The 18219-nt window shown below is 36.9% G+C and overlaps 2 protein-coding genes and 1 non-coding gene across 3 annotated transcripts in view; all 3 read right to left on the reverse strand.

Annotated features, from left to right (window-relative positions):
- The window catches only part of LOC149007805 (putative methyltransferase PMT23), a 31943-nt gene extending 25299 nt beyond the window's left edge, over window positions 1-6644 (reverse strand). The window contains exon 1 of the mRNA XM_089165588.1: window positions 5866-6644. Within this exon, the coding sequence (XP_089021714.1) occupies window positions 5866-6357 (492 nt within the window). The 5' untranslated portion in view covers window positions 6358-6644. The remainder of the gene's footprint in view (window positions 1-5865) is intronic.
- Window positions 6645-9268: 2624 nt separating this feature from the next.
- TRNAK-CUU (transfer RNA lysine (anticodon CUU)) lies at window positions 9269-9341 on the reverse strand. Its single transcript has one exon. It is a non-coding gene; the product is annotated as a tRNA-Lys (tRNA).
- Window positions 9342-11080: 1739 nt separating this feature from the next.
- Window positions 11081-15653, reverse strand: LOC149007807 (gamma-interferon-responsive lysosomal thiol protein-like). The gene is made up of 5 exons (XM_089166456.1): window positions 15297-15653; window positions 14590-14655; window positions 13274-13414; window positions 11812-11904; window positions 11081-11592 (listed from the first exon to the last, which is right to left on the reverse strand). The coding sequence occupies exons 1-5, from the start codon at window positions 15570-15572 to the stop codon at window positions 11386-11388; spliced, it is 783 nt and encodes a 260-aa protein (XP_089022582.1). The 5' UTR covers window positions 15573-15653; the 3' UTR covers window positions 11081-11385.
- Window positions 15654-18219: the final 2566 nt, after the last annotated feature.

Below are 18219 nucleotides of genomic sequence, written 5' to 3' on the forward strand. Positions count from 1 at the left end.
CAGCAGTAATAACCCAAAAATAGGGTAAGACGCAACACAAAAAAACTGAACCAACCAAGGCTATGAATCGCCAATTAACTAGATGCAAATTAGCAACCACAGTAGGAGGATAAAACCCCAAAAACAGCTATCGATATCAAGTGAGATCAAGGGCATCTGCAGGGCAGATTCAGATCACAGAAAAATGTAACAGCAGACATGTTCTTCATGTAATCAGACCTCAAATCTTCAAACCTTCATGACTTGTTTAGGAGAAGTTCTAGTTCATACTTGAACAACAAAGAATATAGAAAGATAGCAGTAGATGGGAATTCTTTCCTCAAATTAGAAGCTTTAAACGACTCTCAAACTGGCAATCACAAAGAGAAACAAAAGCTGATTACACCTGCTTTGATACCATGTTAGAATTTCAACACCTATAATCAGCCTAGGGACTGAAAGGAAATTCAGAAAGAAGAAGGAGAATAGGAGAAGACTGAAGAAGACGCAAGAGAAGAAGAGAAGAGGGAGAGAGCCTTTTCATGTATCCTTTGGCTCTCCCCTAGTACTTTATTTATAGTGTAAAATCATTTCTTAGTTTAGGAAAGTTTCCTAAACTGAGTTATAGCAAAAAGGAAATTACATATTGCATAGAATCTCCCAAATCTCCTAAAAAGAAACTATCCTAGGGGGATTACTTGTCAACCAAGCAATAAGAAAATAGAAAGCAATAAAAACAGCAAGTAACTAAAATAGTAACCTTAGCTAAAATACAAAGTTAGTAATGATCTAGTTGAGGAAATCACCATATATTAATCTTAGTATATAATTCAACTCCATAGAAAACAAAGTAGTAGAAATAAATCAACGTAAACTCATGAAGTGACAATAATGTGCGTTGATGCCTAGGTGGTGCCTAGGGTGCCTTGACAACTTTGCACATAATACAGCCAGCCTATGGCTCCCAAACTACAATCAGTTTTTAGTTTGACACCATTAGAAAGGGAATAAATCAACTATCCTTTATGTAGAAAGTCACAAAAAGGAAAGAAAATAAAGTCCACTGTCCATGAAAAGCCACCAATTATACAATATCTTGCTTCGCTTCCCCGAATCAAATTTCAGCACTCAGGTGGACTAGACCTATTATTTATCCACCATTTAATCCAAGAAAGAAGACCTGAATAGGATACACATAAATAGAAGCCTCCACATCAACCTTTTATGAAAAGTATATATGCTTCACTTTGGAAGGAAACCTAACAAGGTCTGGATCTTCTAACCAAGGACACAAGGGGAAGAATTATCATGTTCAAGAATTTTTATTGATGATTCATTAAAGCAACAGAATTGTGGGCTGATAATGCAGGCATCCTATTAGCTAAATCTTGGATGCTCACAGGTCTATTTAGGACTTGGAAGGGATTCAATAGCAGTAAACACTCCCCTACACGGCATGCATCCTCATTGGAAAAAATTGTCTAGTATATACGATATCCGGTTCCTCTGCTCTTAAAATTTCTCTTGAATTAGAACTTCAGGTTTATCAAATTACAGTTTCAAATTGTCCAAATGGAATAAGACAATTACTTGAGTGGCTCCTTTGATAGGTCAAGTCTTAAGCGGTCGATACCCTTCCAGGTTCTCAAGATAAAACCCACCATCCCTCCCCCCTCCCTGGGGGGAATCCAGAGAGTACAGTGTCCATGGCTTCAAATGTTTACAGTAGAATCCAATCTGGCCCAACAGACCAGTAGAGAGAGGCAACTGTTGGATGGTTTTGGTTTTATTCTTCACCTTGATGCTGTTTCTATTGTGTTTAGTGATACGAAATTCATCATATAGAAGTCCCTAACATTATCAACGAATGACTTGAATCTTTTCTAGGAGACTCCTAACTTGCAATATCTAGACATGTATTTAACAACAGGTAACAAAAGCTCTAAATTTACCCAACAACAGATCAGCCTTGTGCCAATAAGATGTAAAGTAAGGATAAGATCAAGGATAACTTTGCCCCAATTAAACCCACAAATCAGAAAAACCAGAATTAAGACAGAATTGGAAGTCTAATGGTTATGGCCAAATCAGATTGTAGAGGCTAGATCAAGATATAATTGAAGGACAGCAATAGTTCAACACAGCAGCAACTTAAACCCTTGAAGAAGAGAAGAAGAGAAAAGAGATAAAGCTGGTTCAGCTCTCAGCTAGGTTCCTCACCCTAGGCATTTAGATCTATAGAGCAAGGTCTTCACCCTTCTTATCACTCAAGGAAGAGACAAGAGAATAACACAAAGCAAAACTTTATTAATCAACTTCATAAAGTCTGTGTTTTTTATGATATATAGATATAGATAGAGAGAGAATGAAAGAGAGCATAGACTCTTAAAGAAAAATAACAAACTGCTAATTGAGAAAATAGAAACCACTGTGCTGAGTTCTTTAGCTAAGACTCTCAGCAACAACAGAAACAGAAATTTCTAATGATTTTAATAACTAAAAGAATTAGAAAAATAAGAAAATAACATTTAGCAACTTTTAAAAGGTCTTTAGTCTTCAGCCTGCAGTCTCACAAAAGATCTTCACATGATCTACTTTTGGGCTTCATAAAGTCTTTACATAATAGTCCTTCAAGGCCAAAAAAGGGTTGTTACACTGTTCATATTAATAGTCCTTTAAGGCTGTTCATATTATTATTCACGCAAACAGTGTTTTAGCCTTTTCGGTTCTTCTAGAAGACCAGCCTGATTTGACATGGTTAAGTTGGTCCGTAGCTGTTTCGGTCTAGCACAGGTTCTACATCAAGATGTGGTCCACTACATGGATCCTTACCCTCCAACCCACTCTCAAGGTCATATTTGACACAAGGCCTAAGTTGTGCAAGTCTTTCCTCACCATTCTCCTGTGGTTATTTTAGAAATGCTGCTAGATATTTTATCGGATTACTCCTCTACACTGAAGCATTCCATGGCCTCCGTTGAACATGGCCATGCCACCTCCACAACTTTTTTTAGCTTATCATGTGTTATGGTTACTTCAACATCAACCCTAACATGGTCATTTTTACTATATCCTTCCCAATTTTGCCTTGCATCCATCTTAACATCTCCTTCTTTGATTCGGTACACTACTTAATTGTCCAACATTCCGCACCATACATGATAGCTGGCCTCATGAGTATCCTGTAAAAATTTCATTTCATCTCGTAGGTAATATGTCTATCACACAACACTCCAAACGCACTCTCCACCTCATCCATTCTATCTAGATCCTATCTAAAACATCATCCTCTATATCACCTTATTTATTTATTAGTCAACCTAGATACCAAAATAAACACTTTATGGAATCTCCGTCTGACCAATTTTCTCCATCTCATTATCTATCTTAGTGTAAACATCACATATAGTTCATCTCTGTTCTACTTAAAACCTATTTGATTAAAGCATTGATCTCCATTAACTCTAACTTAGCGTTAATTCCTTGCTTTCATCCACTAAAACAGATAAGGGCTTATAGTTGATCCTTGATGCCACCAAATTGTAACTAGGAATTCACTGTCTTGACATCCATGGTTGCCACACTAATAACCATGCCATCACGCATATGTTTAATAATTTTCAGAGAGTCACATGAAATGGTTCTCTTCTCTGTTACACACCTGAAGAACTCTCCAAGGTCTTTATCATATGCTTTTTCTGGGTCAATAAAGACCAAAGGAGAACCTTCTACAAACCCTAAGCTTTCATAAGCCTCCTAAGTAAATAGTCCATGTATAAAACCAAATTGGTTCCTCAAAATAGCAGTCCTCATATGATGTATGTAACAATGATCCTCTCCCATAATTTCAGATATGATTCACTAGCTTTATGCTTTTATACTTTTTACAGCTTCAGGTATCACTTTTATTTTTATAAACCGGCCCATGATACTTCTCCTCCATCCACGTAGCATTTTTCTTTTGCTTGTAATCTTGTTAAACAATACAGTTAGCCAAAATAAATCATGATTCCTAAGCTCTTCACAATTATAGTATGACCCATCTGAACATTGTTCCTTGCATAGCTTCATCTTTCTTAAGCTACTTTAAACTTCAAAAATCCTACGTCTTTGTATATTCCTATGGCATATAGTGTCTTGATAATTAATGCAGTTATCAGGGCCACTATCACTCGAAGTTTCTGTAAATATTATAATAAAAATAATATTTTCATCTCTCATTAGTGTCTTTATCCCTCATTAGCACCTCCCATCTTCATTTTGATAAATATTGTTAAGTTCCTAAGTCATATCCCATCCTAATGGATTTAGGTTTGGCCCTGTTTGGTTCGGTCCTCCTAAGTTTCCCTTTTGAAGTATGAATGTACCTACCTACAACAATGTTAAAGGAACCTCGGTTGTCAGCAAAGGGAGGTGACCTTCATTGTCCATGTTAGGTGGGAGCATCCATATAAATGTTGGGTGAAGAGAGGCTCCTTTCAATGTCAAAGTTAGGAGTCTATGTAAGATGAAAGAGCCTTAGAGTTCTATACAAGAATATTAACCTGCTCTCTTGAACTCCATCATTTCTCTTATTTTCTTCCTTTTTATCTTTGACTTAGGTCTGGTTGCAAGATTCTGGTTTTGCAGGTTTTGCAAACAACTCTAACATGGCAAAACTATCTAGTTTTCTGTTCCTCATTTTAGCTAATAATAGGCAGTTTTTTCCCTTTCCTTTATGTTTAGATTGTTATAAATATCTCCTTATTTCTTCGCTCTTGCTTTCTCCACATTCTTCACAACTTCATTTCTGCCAGATTTGTATTCCTTCAGTCATTTGTCATGCCTTAAACTAGCTTTCTTAATCTTAATGAAGAATGACTTCTTAAACAGTTAAACCTCATTGTTCCACCACCAAGTATTCCTAGAGGAATGACATTTTCCTTTCATTCCCCCCTAGCATCTTTAGCCACCTGCTTAATACAAGCCATCATCTTGTTTCATATTGTGAAACTAGTGTACTTTTCAAAATCCTACTTTTCTTATTTTGTCACTTAACAATAAATAAATTCAAGGTATCCCCACTTATACTCCACTACATATGGTAAATAAGCTCCCATTTCTGACAATGTTGTGAAATGAAGCATAAATCCATGACTACTAACCTATGCTGAGTGGTTGGGGCTTCCCCTTATATCCTTATGATCCTTATATAACAAATTATCAGCCGTTACAGAAAAGGGCAATGCCTAATTCACTGTGGCATCTGGGGAGCGTCATAATTTACATAGCCTTGCCCTTGCTTTACAAAAAGATTGTTTCCAAAGTTCAAACTCGTGGCCCCTTGATCAAAATGGAGTAACCAAATCATTGCATCGATGTCCACCCTCCTATCAGCCCTTCTAGTTAGGAAGGAATTTATTTGGCTAGAGCAATTCTCACTTTTTTAAGTAAATAAATGTTCATCTCTCTTTTCAAAGTAGGTATTTCTAACAGATAAATTAAAGCCACAGAAAAATCTAAAACTGAGATCCCTTTCTCGTTCCTCTCTCCAAGACCATGCCATATTTATAGCCTTTACAGTTTCTACTTGATTAACATCGCATTAATCCATCCACTCTCAAAATTGTAAGCTGGATCTGAATATGTCCATCTAATTATCCAAATTGGGGTGCATAAGCACTAATTCTATTCTCAACTTCTTTAAGAAACCAGGCAAGAGAGGCTAAATTTGCAGGTTTGATAATTTAAAAGCCACGATTTGTTAAAATCCAAAGCATCTTCCACAAAAATAATCCACTACAATAACTTTACTGAATTACTTTTAAAAGACTATGAACAGAAGAGCAAGACCAAAACAATGGCATACAGACACCAAGACCCTTACCAAAAAAGTATCATTCTCACCATATCCCTACTCTTCGGCCACGGAATGGGTATCTTGTAATTCTGAGGAAGAGGAATCAAACACCGGGGGCTGGGACTCGGGCAATGGCGTTCCCTGTGTTCCATGTGCTTTCTCGTCTTCAACGCCTTTATAGCCTTCATGTTATCAAGACAGGGTATGTAATCGACAGCAACATACCCCTTACAGAGCTCCCAGGTCAATAAATTCAATCCTGCACCACCACCGGAAGTCCGATCAGGAGGAGAAGGAACTGTCACCCCATCTCGGGTTTTCTCTTTCCTGTTGGGGCTTGAGGGAAGAAGAGGAAATGGGTTCGAAGCATTATTGGGAGGCGAAGAGATGGCATGTGAATTCTGGATATCAATGACGGGTAAGTGAGTATAATGGTTGTTGGTGAGGAAAAGAACAGAAAAACAGAGTAGCAGAACAAAGAAAGCAAAGAAAAATGGGTATTTTCTTTCCTTCAGGATGCTCTGTATCGACGGTTCCATCCTTCCTCAAAGAATACATGAAGAGCTAGAAACACACATAGAAATCAAGAAAAAGAAAACAAAGAATTGACTTTGAAATCTCATCAAGGATTTGATAAAAAGTGGAACCAAGATTCGAAATCCACGAAGCACTTTCTTTTTTATGAAGTTGAGATTGAGAAGGAAGACCAAGTCAGTGATGAGAGACGAATTTGGAAGTGTGAACACATGAAGTTCATGAAGGACGTAAATCACAAAGTTAGATTTGTTTATATCTGGTAAGAAAAATGGTTGGTTTCTGCTCTACCAGAATATAACCAACAAAAATATATCAGACGGAACATGTCTGCCACGCAGCCTGAGACGTGGAAAATATGGAAGTAAAACAGCGGTTTCCAACCGATTTTAACTTTCAACTCAGAACCGGTTTGGAGTTTTAAAAAATTAAGGTCAATTAGACCAACCCGACAAGGTGATGAAATCGAAATTTAACATGAAAAACATGTGGACAAGACCCGTAATCCAAGCGACCGGAGATGGGCCATTCTGTCTGAAACAAATGCTTCTCCAACCCCAATTCGGGCTGTTTACCGAAACGAGCTTGAAGTACATTTGTCCGAGGTCCGAGGATAATAAGCTGAGTTTGTTAGTAAAAGTGGGGTGAAAAAAAAAAAAAAAGTGGAAAAAAAAAAACATGTGAGTCCCATCTGTAGTAAAAGGAAAAGAAAGGGTTTCGTGGAAAATTAATAGTGGTGGGTCCCACTTTTTATTTTTCTCGACTTTCTCACAAAATCCCACCAAATATGTAGGGTTTTAAAATGGCTTTGGATGCGAAAGTTGACCTGCCATATCAGCAGACAAGTTTCCTTGATGTCTCTCACTTTTCCACCCCAAGGAACTAAACAATCTATCATTTTGGGATTTAAGAGAAAAGTCATTTTGGGATTTAAGAGAAAAGTAAGAAATCTGCACTATTTTCAAGATTTTTTCCACCCCACCTTTATTCTAGCAAACAAATGCAGCCTAAATAGATTTTAAATAGAGAAGAGAACACACCTGCGTTTGTTTGCAAAGGTCAAGTGGAAAAAAAATGGGTGAAAAAAAAAATATGTGAGTCCCCTGTATAGTGGGGTGAGGGAGAGAAAAGAAAAAGATTTTGTGGAAAAGTAATAGTGGTGGGTTCTACTTTTTACTTTTTCAAATTTTTTCACAAAATTCCATCAAATTTATAGGGTTTTAAAATAGCTTGGAATGGGAAAGTAAAACTACCACATTACTAGACATTATCAAGGAAACTTGTCTCTCACTCTCCCACCCCAAACATTTTATAGGTATTACATTTAATTGCCAAAATTTTATTGGTTGCTAAAAATAAATCGACTCACACACAAAGACATATGCATAAAACAAATATAATCACAGCTTTTTTTTTTTTTTTTTTTTTTTTTGATAATGTATAATCATAACATATATGCATGCTAAAGTTAGCAAGTACAATATAGAGTGCACAATAAACATGATTTTGAGATGAGGGGAAATAATGTTTTTTTGCTTCTCTCCACCAAACTCATTGAAAGTTAACAAAGACCTTTAAATAATTCTCTCGATTTCCAAGAAAATCAATACAAGTGGGTTGATAGGAAGAAAAAAAAGTACTAAATTTTGGTCGAAATCCCAGTTCATCTCGTATGTTTTGACTGAGATAGACAATTTGTGCCCATCTTAAGTTACTTTTATACCTAGTATTGAAGAGCTTGCACATTTTGCACATCTCGTCTCAATTTTGCCCAAGTAGATTTTGACCTAAGATCCAATTTTTTTGCTTCAAATTTTTATTCTTCCCTTATATCCCTAACTCGTTTGTGAAAGCAAACTTCACTTTGCTGGACGGGTGGAGATTAAACAAAAACCTTGTACCTCTCCTTGCAAGCTTCAATTTCTTCTTTGAAACCCTTCTTATTAATATCAGTATTGCCGTTCTCCTTATCAACCCCTAGAATCATCACAACCTCTGACTACTCTGACTGTTTGTCTAACATTAATCAAACGAATCCAACAACGAAAAAGCTCGAACAAGAGATACATACTCACCCATATCAACAAGGATTCACATCCTCTGTAATTCCTTTCCTTGCAATTCCCTACAATTCCTCTTAAGATTGTGTCATGTGGCATTTAAGTAATCCAATAGTCACCCAATAAACTAGAGTCTAAATAAAATTCAAATTTATGGGTGGATTTAAATAAAACTCAAATTTAGTTTGAATTGGGTAACCGTTGAATTACTTAAATGCCACATGGCACAATCCTAAGAGGAAATTGTAGGGAATTGCAGGAAATGAATTACCAGAGAATGTGAATCCTATCAACAAAGATTCACATCCTCTGTAATTCCTTTCCCTGCAATTCCCTACAATTCCTTCTTAAGATTGTATCATGTGGCATTTAAGTAATCCAATGGTCACCCAATAAACTAGAGTTTAAATAAAATTCAAATTTATGGGTGGATTTAAAAAAAACTCAAATTTAGTTTGAATTGGATAACTGTTGAATTACTTAAATGCCACATGGCACAATCCTAAGAGGAAAATTGCAGGGAAAGGAATTGGATTCTCTGTAATTCCTTTCCTTGCAATTCCCTACAATTCCCTCTTAAGATTGTGTCATGTGGCATTTAAGTAATCTAATGGTCACCCAATAAATTAGAGTTTAAATAAAATTCAAATTTATGGGTGGATTTAAATAAAACTCAAATTTAGTTTGAATTGGATAACTGTTGAATTACTTAAATGCCACATGGCACAATCCTAAGAGGAAAGTTGTAGGGAATTGCAGGGAAAGGAATTATAGAGAATGTGAATCCTACCAACAATGCAAAAAAAAAAAAAAAAAAAAAAAAAAAAAAAAAAAAGAAAAAGATTCAAAAAATATACGCCCACCGTGGGGCTCGAACCCACGACCACAAGGTTAAGAGCCTTGCGCTCTACCAACTGAGCTAGACGGGCTTATATGTTAAATGCATTCAAACTTACTATATTATCATTCACAGTCAACCAAATACAATCCCCCACCAATTTTCAACCACATAATGAGGGACTTTTACTTTTGATATTTACAGATGGGTTCTACCAGCTACTACGCGATTCAAAATCAAGGAACCACAATTTTCTCTTTCCAACGGAGAGGTTATCAACGCTCTAAGAAGTAAATGTAGTGAGCAGGTGTTCTGATATCCTTTTTAGACCATTAAACGGGTAAACCATATTAGATGTGGAATGTCTTAGCTTGGTGTATATGGATTAGGAATGCCGCACATTGTAGAGGAATTGATGCCTCCATAATTCATACAATGACTACATTCTCTTATCTATGTACAGATATACAATTTCACATTATAGAATTTCAAAGGGCTCATAGGGATCCTTATCCAAGGCCTAGTCATATCGTTTATGAAGAACTTGTTCTTTTTCAAATTTTCGTTGATGTATCATGGGATAGTTCTTCACACAAATGAGGTAAAAGGGTGCATCATGTGGGCTATAATGTTGGTTTTGTAACGGCTCAAAGCAAATGTGGTCATAGTGTTTCAGCAACTTTAGTTGAACTTGCCAATGGAAGAGTAGTAGGATGGTTAGGAACCTGACTTCTCAGTGGAGAGGTCATGGGTTCAACTCCTACCGGCGGCATATGTAATATCCCTATCCCTATCCCTATATATAAAAAACGCCTTTGTACAAAAAAAAAAAAAAAAAAAAACTTTAGTTGAACTTGAAGCAATTAGAGATGACATTATTCTGGGCTCCTCTTTAGGAGCGGTTGATTTGCATATTCATTCAGACTGTTTACCTGTTGTTAGTGCTCTCCAGGGTCTCCACTCATTTTTAGATTGGATGTGTCTCAATTTAGTAGTAGATATTTTGAAGCGTTGTTCTTTCTTTCCTAAGGTTTCTTTTAGTTAATATTCTTAGAATTGACAATGACTTTGCTGATTTCCTTGCTAAGGGTGCTTGCAGATTATTTCTAGACAGATCTTGGTGAGGGTATACCACATTTGTTTATTGTGGAATCCACTCTTTTGTATAGGTCGTTTGACCTAAACTTTTTCATTTAATATAATTGCTGCTTTTTTTTGGCAAAAAAAAACGACATGGCAAATTTTAATCCAACATTAATTTTGAAAGCAAAATCTTTTTTCAAATGCAAACCCCAACGCCATTATCTGAAACATTTCCAATATTGACCCTTCAACGTGCCATGCTACATAAGTAATTATGTGATGGAGTTTGAATACCCTAATCAGGGGAGCAGAGGGACAGATCCCCACCGCACATACGGTGAAGGATCACCTTTGAGGCTTAAGGCTCTCGCTAATTCATGGCGGAGGGCTATATTCCCCTTGCTCCGTTAGTAGCAAATCCTAACTCCAAATGAAAAAAATTTAACCCCAATTTTTCCTTCAAGAAAAGTTCTATGCCTATGCTGTCATGAGTTAGGAAATAATTGCAAATTTCTATTTATTCACAATAAAGAGCATTGATACCTCTTGACCAGAAAAACGAAAGAGTATTGATACATTTCCATATGACTGTTGGCAGAGGCAACCCTCTGAAGAGGTTCTTTTTATAATCACCTTTTTAAATTTTTCTTAATGAAACAGACTAGTAGACTAGTCATTTTAACACGTGGCCAATCTGAATCACGGTTTTTATAGTTTTAAAGGTTAGACTAGCTCGAGAGAGAACTGTAACTAATTCACCACATATACATACACACTTCTGATGAACAGATTGTAACTTGTAAGTACATCCATAGAGATTAGGAACCACCCAGGTCTTTCAAACCTTAATAGTTACTACAACATCACCATCATCATCCAAGCCTTGACCTAACAGGATGAGCATAGAAGAGTGGCTACAAGTATGCAGTGATGCATTTGTTTTCATTTTTCATTTTCCCAACCATACATAAGCTATTTCAGGTGGCCCATAATGATCAAGCATAAAAGATAAGATCAAATTCACAATAGCTTATACATGGAAGAACCCATAATCAGGCACCTGCAAGAAGTACCTGATGTTCACTTTTTTCTAATTTTTGTGCCGACGAGTATAAACTCGATATTTCGGTTATCTCCTCTGCATAGCAAACTTTTGCTTTCTCTTCTGAGATAACCTGACGGGGTAGTGAACTGCAAGCCAAGGGTTCGGGATTGCCTTTGTAAGCCTTGCAAATGTAGGTTATGAAGTTTTCATAGTCCTACAGAAGAAATGAGATTTTCATCAGGGACTTTAGCCAATGTCTAAATTCCATCCCTAGAATCACTTTTCAAGAAAAACAGGGATTAAGGAAGTTCCATGGTCATTATAATATGGAAGAAATGTACCAAACCACTATAATACTTTATGGACAGATGCAAATAAAAAAACATTGTATAGAGGTTTGCTTGATATTGCATTGAGAACAAAGAGATCTAACCTCATAGAGTGGCTGGTCATCAACAACAACCCAAGGCACATATTTATGAGGAGGTTGAAGAGAATCCGTTACATTTGCATAATAAAGTTCAAGCTGCACGAAACAGTAATCCAGTCACACCAAGCCAGGAGAAAAAAGAGGGCAAAATGAAAAGAACTTTAAATCCAGAACCAATGGAGAAAATCAATATTCCTGAATTCATATCAGACCGGTTTCAACATAACTATAAGATGGCAGTCATTATAATCAAATATGTGAAAAAGGAGAATGTTGGGTATGATTTTAAAACAGATCATCTCAAACTGGTGCTACTCTCATTATTTGTCATATTTTAAACAATGCTTACATCACCAGTGACTAGCTACGGAAAACTCACGGTAGTCTCACTGTGTGCATATGTCCAACGTGAATAAGTTCTAGCTTCCAAGTTTAAATATTCAGCAACCCTTAATCACAAGCATTGAAAGTTCTGAAGATTTATAGTTGATACAATTAGAATAATGTGTAATGGTTACTCTTTTTAAGAATGACATCACAGAAATTCCGAAAGATTAACCAAGTTTTAGGACCTCAGGATGGCCGATATACACAATGCACTGAACGTCTGTACTTCAGTTGTACTGTAGACACCCCATTTGCTAGATGGGATCTGCAAACACCAATGATGACATAGTAATTCAAAGGAAAGCCAAGGAGTAAAGGATATTGACATTGGGTCCTCATAGTCCTTCACCAGCTTGCAAAAGCCAACTAAACAGCTTAAATCCAACATTTGTAAATTAAAACCAAAAAAAAAAATCCATTAAACAACCCCCTATAAATTTACAAGAAAATATAAACTATTATCTTCAATAAAATTTATGATGAACTTAAGAATGAAAAATGATTTACTTGGTCAAATATTTTGAAGTAACGTTCAAACATGATTTTTCTTGGGGAACAAAACTGTATCTTAAAAATTCATTATCAAATAAATTAAACCAATGCATATACTATGCATATAATTTCCTATAAAAATTTTGAATATTGAATTTAAAATGAAAAGAGTTGCAGTTAGTGGGCTCCTCCAGCATACTGAAACATTTTAACAAAAGAATATTTCCCAAGACTTTAATATCGGGTGTCCCTCGTCAAAAGATTTGATCAAAGTCACTATTCCACCAAAAAGGTATTAGCTAAACCTGTCATCAACAGTTATGTGCATAACAAGTCCAAACCAACTTTCTAGCTTTGCCCGATCAAGTGATCAATGAGTGCTCTTATCACTTCAACTGTTTTGTTTTGTTCGTATGAGATTAATGATTTGAGCAGCAGACATAGACACAGAACATAACAGTAACCACTAACCAGCCAATCAGAAATATGCAATTTTCCAAATCTTATCTCCCAAGCTAGCAGCAGAGTAGCTTCGATGACATGCATTAAAACTTAAAAATGGAAGGCAATAACTGGCAAAGGTTACCTCCTTCCCTTGCCCACCAGTATAACACTCTGAAACGAGCTCTGAGTCCAACTTGAGTTTTTCAAAACAGGATTCCCACTCAGGGTACCTGCGCTCCTTGACCAGGTTCTCGACACAGTAAATGAAAGCAAAATGTGTATTCTGCATCAGAAGTTTACATGGTTAAAAAGGTTTTAGGATGCAACTGGAATAAAGTCTTTCATCTTTCCAAATGATTTCAATGCTGAATATATTTGGTTTAAAAGTAAGGCTAGAGAACAGAACACAACTTCTCTACAAAGTAACATAATACGTTGTGTTGAGAATGAGAATGAAAGACCCGAGAGAGACATTGAACATGTCACTGTTCAAGATATGTTGCTAAAAAATGTACAAAATATGACAATGAAACTTTTCTTCATGCAATATTAGCCGACGATATACTCAAAAGTCTCGACCACTGTATAATAGTTATTACTACCCTAATGGTTATGTGACCAAAGTTTCACCTATATCCATCTTTTTCCATATGTTAGTACCTTGTAAAAGTAGCAACGAAACCAAACAAATTTATCTAGGAACCCTAATTACTCCCTAACTTCTGTCAGAGGTAAAATGCATCTATTTAATTTGTAATCTCGATACTTAACTAATGCAAATTTATACTTTCCTGATATACCTCCAATTCAAAAAGTAAAATCCACATGAAGTATAGAAGTAGAATCAAGAACATGGTGTTCACAAAGAACAGAGTAACATGTAAAATGCATGACACTTGCATCAGATAGAAAAATATCGATAGCCACGACTTGGATGGTGAAGACTCCAATGCTAGGAAACCTTCCCCATGAAGAGCCTTCAATTAATTAACTTTGATTTAGAAAAAGGCATTTGTGACCTTATTTGTTTGCATTTATGGAGCCAACCGAATTAAAATGAGATCAGGTTGAGTTTGGTTCTTAGAAAGAAAAAGACATGTCATCTATCAGGACACTTCTTGGGTTTGGATAAGATCTCTAACTACAGGGCTCGAAAATGACCCTAACCCTTGCTTCAAATATCGATTCCCCAAAAAGTAGCACAAGGCACAAATCATTAAACATTCAGTTCAAATTTGCCTAGTGGATTTAATTGATCCAATTTTGCTGCTATACAATTGAAAAAAAAAAAAAAAAAGAACCAAAACAGATCAAAACCATGTATTCCACATATAACGTACTTGACCAGAGCGAAATGTTTAGAAAGACAATTTACATCGCATGAATGAGATGAACATCACAAGTCAATGCTATGGTTTCCATTCTGAATTACAACACAGATATAAAAACAACTCATACCAGATCAGGCCAGACTTCGATAGCACAGGCTTCCACAGTATTCAGCAAGCACTCAAATGGACCATGCTGCAAAATTTCCAAGCGTTCAAGAGAACAACTCATCAAAGTTAATAAGCTTTCATCATTTATTGCATTGAAAATATGGGAAAAGAAAGTGAGAGCTGAGGCTGGTTAATTTCCATTCAGGAATTCCATCACCCATAGGATCAATTAAAATTTTGCAACCGTACCATTTCTACCTACATGAGGCCGGTTTCATGTGGTGAGCAGTCTTTGGCAAAAGTATGGATATATTCATTATTCCAATCTAAATATGGAAGGAGGTATTGATCATCTCATTGAGATCCTTACAGGACTCATACATCTGCCTTTTGAAATACCAGGCCTCTTCTGGATGACTAGGTTAAACTCGTTTTGGTTTATCAATCAATGATTAGCTGACAGAGGAGATTTCGAAATCAGAAACCTAAGAAGAAATACATGAAAAATAAGAAACCCTTACCAAGATGAAGCCAGTTTTAGACCGGACACTCTACCGACTAAACAAATCAGGAGTTTCTTCGAATGGTAGTAACTACCGAAACCTCTCAGCTTGATCATTAAAATAAGAAACCCTTAAACAAACTCAAAACCCAGAAATCATTATCGTTGCTCTATGAAACCGTGACAAGTAAAATTAGCGAGAACAGGGTTACGAATGGAGAGACCTGGCAGGTGATTTTGTCGTCACTTTGTAGTCTGGCGTTTCCATAAGGAAAGAGTTTGAGATCGACGACTGAAATAAGTCCCTGGTCGAAGACCTTGGGTAGATAATTGACAATGAAATTGGCAGAGTAAGGGCAGAGGGATTCGTAGTACAGAGCAAGCGAGACCTTCGAGGCACCAGAAGGAAGAACTCTAGCAGACGACGAAGGATAGAAAACAGAACCAAATACGAATACGTAGCTCAGTAGGAGAAGAAAAACGGAGCGAGGAGAAGCCATGGCAGGGAGGGATGATGAAACTGAAACGGGAGAAAACCAGGACGAGATAGAAATGTCTGTAGGCTCTCGATCACATAGCTTTCTCAGGATTATCACCTCTCTGTTCGATTTTATTTTATTTTATTATTATTATTTTTTTCTGTGGCAGTAGAAAATTGGTATTTCTTACCCTACCGTGCCTACACTACACGCGGTCCATAGACTCCATACCTGTCAGCCTTTCCTAGATTATTTTTGGGAATTGGGAATAAAAGATTATCCAAATTTTGTTTTTGTTTTACCAAAAAAAAAAATTTGCTTTTTTGTAAATTAGTTTTTTGGATAGATCATATATGTTGTCGGAAAGTAAAGAATAAATTATATTTTATACCCCTTAATTTATAAACAATTAATTTACATCTCTTTAAATTTATTTTCTGTAATAGACGTCTCTGGCGGACGGTACATTATGTTAGCGACATTTCAATATTGTCATGTCGCTTCGTGGACGACATAAAACCAAACACCGAAACGATAGATACCAAAAATCTCAGTAAAATCTCAGTAAAACCAGCAAATAATCAGTGAAAATTGAAGATTTTTTTTACAACGGTATGAGTTTAGTCGCTGCTGGTGCTGTTGGATGCCGGAACTGAGTGTTTCTGCTGCCAATATGAGTTCCCTTTGGTCTCCAACAAGTCGCCGCTGCAAAGAAGAAGCTTGGGCAGAGATATGAATCACCTGAGAATAGATGATGACGATGATGTCATCGTCGATGTCGACGAGGGCAGTCAGAGTCCTTCACTCCCCTGACTCTGATAACAGAAACGCCTCTGCAAGCCTACAACTCTGATTTCTCTTTCTCTGTCTTTCTACGCCCTCTAATCTCTCTCCTGCTCTTAGGCTCTCTAGCCTCTGCACCGTCTCTCTCCCACAGTCCCATCGTTAGAGACTCAAAGTCATTTCCCGACTCTGATGACAGAGATGCCTCTATTGCAAGCCTACAACTCTGGTCTCTCTCTCCCTCTGTCTCGCTATATCCTCTAATCTCTCTCCCACTCTCTGGCCTTTGCACCGTCTCTCTGTCTCTTCCACAATGCTGACTCCTGATTCCCATGTCCCACCCCATTTAGATGTCGGCAAAATGTCGCCGACATTTTGGAGTTTCGGTAATTCGCCCACATTTCGGGGTTTCGCTGGGTGTCGACACCACCGACACCCCTTGTGTCGGCAACATTTCGAACCTTAATGCCCCAGTGCCTATCACCGTAAATTTTAAACACAAAAAACATATTTATCCCCATTTGAGTTTTAATCTAAGTTTTAGAAAATAGAAAGTACATGTAAAAGTCAATTATAGGTTTGCGGTTCATTGAGACTTGTCGATTTCTATTGTGGTTTCTCCAGCTTCCTCCTTCTTCAATTTCACAAGCAAGTTGACAAGGGATGTTGGAGACCCTTCGATGAGGATATGGAGTTGGGATTTAGGGTAACTCAAGCTTTTCCAAAATGTGAGTTCACGCGAGAGGGATGAATATTAGAGATAAATAAGTCATATGTTAGTTATACACGTGTTCTGTTTTGTTAAGATGTAAAACTCTCTTTTTTATAAAGCTGTATCAGATGGTCCATTTGAGATCATCAACTCATTCTACTAAAAGACTATTGTAATATGGTATCAATTTCCTTGTTCGGTCCTTCTCTGACTTTTCCTTTTTGTTCTTGAACCCAAAAACGTGTTCTCTTTATCTTTGCTTTTTGGTTCTTGAACCCATAAACGTGTTCTTCACTGTTTTCTTTTAGGTTTTATCTGTTTCTCGGTTTCGTCTATGTTTCACGATGCCATTAGCTTCCTCAACTTCTGAAATGCAATCTTCGGATTCTTCTCCATCTCTACCATTTGCAAACATCCATCATTATCTCTCTATCAAACTTACCGATGACAACTATCTGGTATGGCGGTCGCAGTTTCTTCCTCTGTTAAATACATCTGGTTTAATGGGCTTTGTTGATGGCTCGCATCCACGACCGGTGCAGTTTCTTGATTCTTCTTCTCCTACTTTGGTGACAAATTCAGCATTTTTTATCTGGTATAAACAAGATCAGCTTCTCTTAAGCTGGATTCTATCTTCTCTCACTGAATTGGTGCACTCTCGAATAGTTGGCCTAGAAACCTCTGCTACTGTATGGGCGACATTAGCCACTATTTTTGCTTCGTCGTCTCAAGCTCGTTTGATGCAACTTCGTCTACAATTGCACAGTATCAAGAAAGGCAGGGATTCTATGGCAGATTATCTCCTTAAAATCAAGAAATTATTTGATGCTCAAGCTCTTGCGTCTTCTCCTGTATCGGATTCTGAGTTGGTCTTATTTGTTCTTGGAGGGTTAGGTCCATAGTACCAATCGTTTGTAACATCTGTGACAACTCGAGAAAACTCAATTGGTTTTCAAGATTTACAGGGTCTCTTGTATTGTGAAGAAATCAGGCATGCCTCTGCTCTTCAAGATTTGACCAACAATGTTACTGCTCAGGTTGTTCAAGCCTCCTTTTCGCATGATTCTCGGTCATCAGCAACTTCAAGACCCACGGTAAATTATCCTGCAAATTTTCGCAATAATTATCCCCAAAGGTTTCATGGAAGATCTTTTGGTAGGGGTTTTGGTAGGT

The sequence above is a fragment of the Hakea prostrata genome, chromosome 8, assembly GCF_041222555.1.
Source record: "Hakea prostrata isolate BN-2017 chromosome 8, UWA_Hpros_2, whole genome shotgun sequence".
Classification (NCBI taxonomy): Eukaryota; Viridiplantae; Streptophyta; class Magnoliopsida; order Proteales; family Proteaceae; genus Hakea; species Hakea prostrata.

Coding starts and splice junctions, on each gene's coding strand:
- LOC149007807 (XM_089166456.1), bottom strand. CDS start 15,572: ATGGCTTCTCCTCGCTCCGTTTTTCTTCTCCTACTGAGCTACGTATTC. Junction 13,415..14,589: donor TCGAAGTCTGGCCTGATCTG/GTATGAGTTGTT, acceptor CTTCTGATGCAG/AATACACATTTTGCTTTCAT. Junction 11,905..13,273: donor CTGGTGGGCAAGGGAAGGAG/GTAACCTTTGCC, acceptor TGTTTCGTGCAG/CTTGAACTTTATTATGCAAA.